At 32.1% G+C, this 7,347-nt stretch overlaps 1 protein-coding gene across 1 annotated transcript; it reads right to left on the bottom strand.

The window, feature by feature from the left end:
• Positions 1-472: 472 nt before the first annotated feature.
• LOC107867189 (putative receptor protein kinase ZmPK1) lies at positions 473-3,862 on the bottom strand. The gene is made up of 2 exons (XM_016713323.2): positions 3,031-3,862; positions 473-2,394 (listed from the first exon to the last, which is right to left on the bottom strand). The coding sequence occupies exons 1-2, from the start codon at positions 3,677-3,679 to the stop codon at positions 638-640; spliced, it is 2,406 nt and encodes an 801-aa protein (XP_016568809.2). The 5' UTR covers positions 3,680-3,862; the 3' UTR covers positions 473-637.
• Positions 3,863-7,347: the final 3,485 nt, after the last annotated feature.

Raw genomic sequence — 7,347 nt, 5'->3', positions numbered from 1 at the left:
TCGATCTTTATTGACTCAATGTTTCGTTAATGAGAGCAAGTAAAAAGGAAGAGCAACGCACCAAGGGCTGGACTATAAAGGTCTATTGTACGTATCCTTACCCTGCATTTTTGCAAGAGGCTGTTTTCACCACTTGAACACGCGATCAATCATGAAAGTAAGCTCCATCAATATATAGTGGTCGGATTGCCTGCTTAAGTTCATTAAAGATGACTTCGTTCAATCAGTTTTGAAATCTAAGTTAGATAAGTAGTGAAAGTCTAAAAGCCTAACATTCTAAAGCAATTGAGTGAGTACATTTAACAGGCAAAAGTTGCAATTTTAGCTGTTGACCATCTTATTGATGGCACATTTTCCATCTAGCAATGAGCCACAACACTCCAAAAGTGACTAAATTGGTCCTAGTTACTCTTCGGGTCGGAGTGGAAGAAGGGGATGGGGGATTCTTGAAAGTGGAAAAGGATCCAATTGCTATATTGCAGAAAATTGTTACTTAATAAACTACTATGTCACTATCTAAGGAGTCACATTCTGGAGTTCAGATGCATATGCTACTCAAGCCACTTTACATATAAACTTGTATTAACATACCTAATCATTCTAAGATCAACTTTAGCAAGATTTACAACTTGAGAAACTACATTAACATGTCTGCTTTCAACTCGAAAATTTTTGGATGAACCATTTTATCCACCACCTCGCACATCGTAGGTCTTGCATCACTGTCTTCCTCTGAACACTGCAAAGCTAACTTTAATAGAATCTCCATTTTCTCCAAGTCGAATTTACCATCCAATGCTGGATCTACAATATCTTGAATCCATGATTTCCTTTCATTTGTTTCGCACATCTTTTCTCTAATCCAAGTGACCAACGACCCAAGTCCCATAGCATCATCATCCCCGGAGCCACCACAAACTTCCGGACTCTTGCCCGTGATCATCTCCAATAAAACAATGCCATAACTATAAACATCCACTTTTGAGGTAATAGGCATCTTGAAAACCCATTCTGGAGCCATGTATCCTCTCGTTCCCCTTATCCTGGAAAAGTTGGAGTTATCCAGGCCCTCTCTATTCAATATCTTGGAAAGCCCAAAATCAGCAACTTTTGGCCTGTAGTTGGAATCCAAAAGTATGTTCTGAGGTTTTACATCACAATGCAAGACCCATTCTAAGCACTCCTCATGCAAGTATGCAAGTCCTTTGGCTGTTCCCAAAGCAATTTCATACCTTTTTTCCCAATCAAGATTGTTGGCATTCAAATTATCTGACAAAGAACCATACTCCATGTACTCATACACTAGAAGCCTCTGATTTCCCTCAGCACAATATCCCCATATCTCTATCAAATTCATGTGATTAAGGTTGCCTATAGTGCTCACTTCTGCGAGAAATTCCGCTTCTCCTTGAGAGTTGGCTCCATAGAGAAACTTTATAGCTGCAACTCTGCCATCAGACAATTTCCCTTTGTACACAATGCCACCGCCTCCTCGGCCTATCTCTTCGCTGAAATTGGAAGTGGCCTTCTTTAGCTCAGCATAGGTGAATTTCTTGAATCTTGTCGAAAGTTGAAGGTACCCTTGCGTGGTCTCGTTTGAACTTTTTCTCGTTTTATAAAAGTAAGTTAGAACACAGAGAATCTCAAAGACTCCACCTAAAACAACTGACCAAATGAATGACTTTATCCATCCGTTATGTTCTTTGCTTCCGTAAGCTCTGTCCAGAATCACTTTTTTACCGTTGCAATGGAGGTTTCCTTGATACTGCTCCTGCCAGGCATGTCGTGTTTTAGGCACTTTAAGGTAAACAAAATCAGGCCAACTAGACTGAACATATCCGTTGAACAGAAGTGTTTTCGGGTAACAACTGTAGGTACCATTACCTTCAACAAACTTATATTCGAAACCTTTGTAATCACAACGTTTCAAGCACAAATCTTTGCATTCTTGCAAGGTTTTATTGCGATAATATGCAATATCATACCCGTAAAACTCAACATGGCGAAGAGGGAGGAAATCCAACGAGCTCGTATCATTGCAAGAAACCTTGAATTCTGGTTCACAGCCATATGACCAATCTTTGGGATCTTTCATCCTGTATCCTGGTACACAAGAGCATTTTCTGCCAGAGACGGAATCATAGGAACACAAACTGTTCAATCCACAAACTCCATGAATCCTGCAGGATGATATAAATAACTGCCAAGAAACTTTCCAAGTGTTGCTCAACTTATCTAGGCTGTACAATCGAAGGTTGCCATCAATGTCCAGGCTAAATCTTCTTTGCAATTCCACACCATAATCAGAAGATTGGAATCCAAATTCATCACTCGACATAAAATTGCCAAAACGATCAAGAACTGCAGTTTTGCTGTCATTGTAGGTGGAACGACCTGCAGATACGGATGAACTATTTTAGCAATGAGTTGTTTTCGATACAGAAAATTAATATATGACCAAAATCACTAAAATTTGAACAAATATCAAGATTCTAAACCCATAATTTTAAGAAAAGGTGCCCTAGAGATTTAACCAGCTAAATATAAATTCTGAATCCATCTTAGTCACCAACAATAACATGACAGTATAATTGGATTCTGGGGAAGGTAGAGTGTAAGCAGACCTTACCCGTACCTGCAGAGAGGTTGTTTATGAAAGACTCTCAGCTCAAGTGCAGCAAATCACAGTAGTTATGAACAAAGAAATACGATAGTAGAGAAAACAAGTCAATCAGTACGGAAGTAGTAAGAGCACCCAGAGAAAGAATAATAACAACAACGAAATAATGTGATAACTGAAAGTCAAAGGACAACACATTATAACATCTATCAAAAGCAAGAAACTACATGTATAAGACTAGGTTAATACTGACCAATAGACTCAACTAGAACCCGTATTTTCCATGCAGGCATTGATATTTACAGTATATTTGGAGAAGAATCACATAAATTTCGTCAAATAATAAAATTCTGAACGACAACTAGCGAATGAACGAGTTAAATTAAAATTCTGAATACGTCTCTACTGACCTGCATCCCAAACAATCAACCACGGACTTGGCCAGAATACACTTGTCATCTCAATACCATCATAGACAAGATGCAGGACATTATCTTCATTAAAATGCAACTGGTAGAACCCTGAGGAAAAATTACTCAAGCTTCTACGCGACACAAGCTTCGATGTTTTAGTAAGTGGTTGATCAGGAAGAAGTGTATCCGTAGGAGAATCAAAGCTCTGCCATAATCTTTGACCATCGTAAGTCACTAGAACAAGATTCCCAGTATCCAACAAGCTTAACTCAACCGAAGAAGTCGACCATTCTGTCCCTGATTCCCAAACATTGATCTGATTCGCGTCAATCAGTACGAGGTTGCCTGATTTAAGCAGCGACAGATGTGATCTTTGTCCGTTCATCGGTTGATCACGGTTAGCCATCCAAACAACTGTGTTGGTTCTATCAACCAATGGCTTAGTAAACCATATAGCAAATAAATATGCATTGTCACCAATAGAATGAAAACCAGCAGTGAATTTTCCATTTGGTGATGTAATTGAATCTTGTGGAGCTGAAAGTGAATCTTCAGATGATAAAGTAAAAATTGTTGAGGCATAAAATGGAATTGGAAACGTAATAAGAAAAGAAGCTAGGACAAGAATTCGAAGACGTATAATCATCTTAGCTCCAATTTTATCGTATATCCCGACGGGACTATATGATCATGTTATAAAATTTGTTACACGAAAGTTTTTTGGACTGCATAATTGTGAGTGAGACAGGATAGAGTATATAGATAGAAGGCTGCTAATAGGAAAATATTAAAAAGGGTGGTTGAAGAATTCGAGAGTTGAATTATTGGTGAATTAAAGAGGAAAGACAAAATAGGCAAAAAAAAATTAGAGGACTTTCTTTGACTTGAAAAGAATGATGTTTATTTTTTTGTCAACTTGCTACATATTTAATTAAAAATTAATAATTTTGCTAATCTCTCTTTGAGATCTTAAATATTTCTTCATAATTTTTCTGTTGCTAACCGCAGTATAAATTCTACAAGGGGGGAGTTAGGTTTTATTAGAGGGCTGGGCAATTGAAAATTTAGACATTCATGGATATATATGACTCACCAATTACTAGTGATTTTCATCATGTAAGAACAGGTCTAATATATTTGTATTGAAAAGTTGTACTAAGGGACTCGAATGCCGTTTCTAAGGGGAAAATTCTAATTCAAGCCCTGAATATAAATTCGTCTTTATTAGGAGTTTTATAATTTCAAGGAAAAATTTTTGGATGCAAATTCAAATTTAAATCGACGCCGATCAAGATAATGGATAACATTTAAAGAAAAGATAGGAAAAGAACTCAAAGTCCCGTATAATTCACTATTTATAATTTAAGTAGATTATTTTCACTCCCAACTAAGAATTATTTGTTCTAACTTCCAACTGTCATGGTCTTTTTCTTCATGTGATGCTTAATAGAGGCCGTTTGGCCATAAGAAATATTCCCTTTTTTTCCATTTTTTTTTTTCACTTTATTAAAGTTGTGGTGTTTGGTCATGAAAATTTCAAAAATTATTTTGAAACTTTTTGTTGTTTTCACTATTTTCCAACTCCAATTGCAACTTTTATTATTATTACATATAATCTTAATTTTTAAAATTTGAACACAAAGCCCTCATTATGTTTAAAAAATTTAAGTGTTTAGTCACTGATGCAATCAATGATGATTTTTTTAATTGCTGATTAAACGTGATTAATAGAAAAATATCACCATCTTTTGACTGAGATTACATCTAAGACATTTTTACATTATCTTTCTTCAATTTTATTTTGGTCAAACACAACCTCAACTCCAATTTCAAAATTTTTTAATTTTCATGATCAAACGACTACTTAGATTTCAAAGATTCAGTCTTACACTAAGTAGAATTTTTAAAAGCTATAAATTAAATCAAACAAATAAGAATTATTTTTTCTTTGGTTTGATTCGACTTTTTCAGGTTCTTTTTCAATAAAATCTTTGCATCACAAAACGTGTAACTAATGCTTTCAAGTGTATCTTTTTTTTGTCCCAGTAAGAAACAATAATTATATGGCGTTTCAAAAAATAAAAAATAAAGAAAAATACAATATAAGTCATGTGATTATGCTAAAATATAATGTCACCAACAACAACGATCGTGAAAATCCATTAAAAGAGGTATTATTAATAAGAAATAATAAATAAACATAATTTGGTTTGAAGCTGTTTTTGAGTAGGTGTTCATGAGCTACAATTCCATAAAGACTTATTCTATCATTAGAAATTGTAAGTTCAAACTTGAAATAATATGTTAATGATATAAATTATTAAAACATTTAATAAATACTTATAAATTGTATTATATTACACATTTCAAAATATAAATCAAATTCTTTTACTCAACACAAAATTAAATCAAATCAAATTAGCACTCGCCTTTTTTTTCCCTTTCTACATTTAATTCGATTTATCAATTTTAATGTGATTCATTAATTTCCTTTGAACCTTCCTACCAAGTACTCCCTCCGTCTTATTTTACCTGCCCAAATTAGAATGACACAATTATTAAGAAAATAATGATTGATAATGTAACTTTATCATTTTGCCCCTCTTAATTGTGTCTTGTTGTTAGTTTCAATGTTGATGGATGACTAATATCAAAGCATCATTTATATTGTTATAATGCTAATAACAAGGAGTAATCAATTACATTAAAGGTATAATGGAAAAAAAAAAATCTTGTCTTAATAAGTAAAATAGAACAAGTAAAATAAGATATTAAATTAGAAAATTTGGAACGGATAAAATGAGACGGAGGGAGTATTTAATAATTTACCAGTAAAAAAAGGGGAAAAAAGCACAATTCAAAAATAAATAAATAGATAAATAAATAAAGACACTTAGCCCGTCCAAAGATGCAAATTGAATGGTAGGGTCCACTGTCCTTCAATGGCAGAAAATACTCTATCGTTATAATTTGTTTATCTGATTTTTAACTAAATTTAAAAATAATCAAAATAATTTTTAAATCTTGCAATCATAAAATAAAAGTATATAACTAGTATCAAATGTCCTTAATTCTTTGATCATAACCGTTGAAATTAAAAAATTATCCAAAAAGTTTTTTTGAAATAAATTAAAAAAGACAGCAAAATTAACAAATAAAAATAAAAAGAGTAGCATTCTCGGGCGGCTCTCCATTTTATTTTCTTATTGGTGTCTATATCAATATATCATATTGTTCCCCATTAAAATAAGGAAATAAAACATCCTTTGGCCTTATCTGATGTACCAATTATACAAGTTCTAAAATTAAATTGGAAACAATCAACATATATTTGTAAGCACTATTATTGAGTACTAAGGTGTGAATCGGTCGGTTGGTTTGATTTTATGTATTATTGGTTCTATTTATTAATTTTTAATTTTTAAATATGTAAAACCAATAACCAACTAATAAAATATTTTTTTATCAATTTTGGTTTATCGATTTTTGGTCCTTAACGGTTCAATTTTCAGTTTAACCAATAAGAAAATACTCATAAAATAGAAATAGTAACAACTAACATAAAAAACGAAATCTTAATTAACGTCAAAATCCTACGCAATGCATTTTAATTTACAAGAATTTTTAAACTTGAAATGAATGTTAGTTCGAAAGAAAACTGAATCTTAATTGTTGGAAGCTACCAAAGGCTTCAAGCTTTCCAATACAATAATACCCAAGCTTTATATTGTATCTTTGTTGACCTGAATAGGTTAATACTTTGTGAATCACTGAATTGTGCATAAGTAGTGCATGTGATATATATATATATATATATATAACATAAATAGGGATAAAACAAGGGGAAAGGACAGAAACGACACTTCAAATCAAAATATTTCCATGAAAATGGTCATAAAATTTAAATTTCACTTTCTAGCCATTTCAATTTACTGGCTTGTTCTATACCTTTTTACACACCTTCTATACAGTTTTTATACGTATCTTATACATATAAATATTCTATACGAAAATTATACAGTTTTGATACACAATTTATATAATAACTGTACATTTTTTTTACACGTTTTATACAACAATTATATAATTTTCATACACTTTCTATATATGTTTTATATATATTTTATACATATACATATTTGATAGAATTATACAATTTCTATACATATATCTTATATAGATACATATTCTATTTAACAATTATATTGTTTTTATATAATTTAATTATTATTTCTAAACAATAAAAAAACAAAATATTTGATCAGTTAAAAAATTTATAAAAAAAAAATATTGAAATATTTTTAAAGGGGTCGA

The sequence above is a fragment of the Capsicum annuum genome, chromosome 4 (assembly GCF_002878395.1).
Source record: "Capsicum annuum cultivar UCD-10X-F1 chromosome 4, UCD10Xv1.1, whole genome shotgun sequence".
In the NCBI taxonomy this organism is placed as follows: domain Eukaryota; kingdom Viridiplantae; phylum Streptophyta; class Magnoliopsida; order Solanales; family Solanaceae; genus Capsicum; species Capsicum annuum.
Note: the sequence above shows the minus strand (reverse complement) of the source record. Positions and strands in the feature narration are given on the sequence as shown.

Bases quoted from the DNA above. Each gene is read 5' to 3' on its own strand.
- LOC107867189 (XM_016713323.2), bottom strand. From the start codon at position 3,679: ATGATTATACGTCTTCGAATTCTTGTCCTAGCTTCTTTTCTTATTACG. The intron at 2,395-3,030 runs GTCAGTAGAGAC...CCGTATCTGCAG, and splicing joins GTTGATTGTTTGGGATGCAG to GTCGTTCCACCTACAATGAC.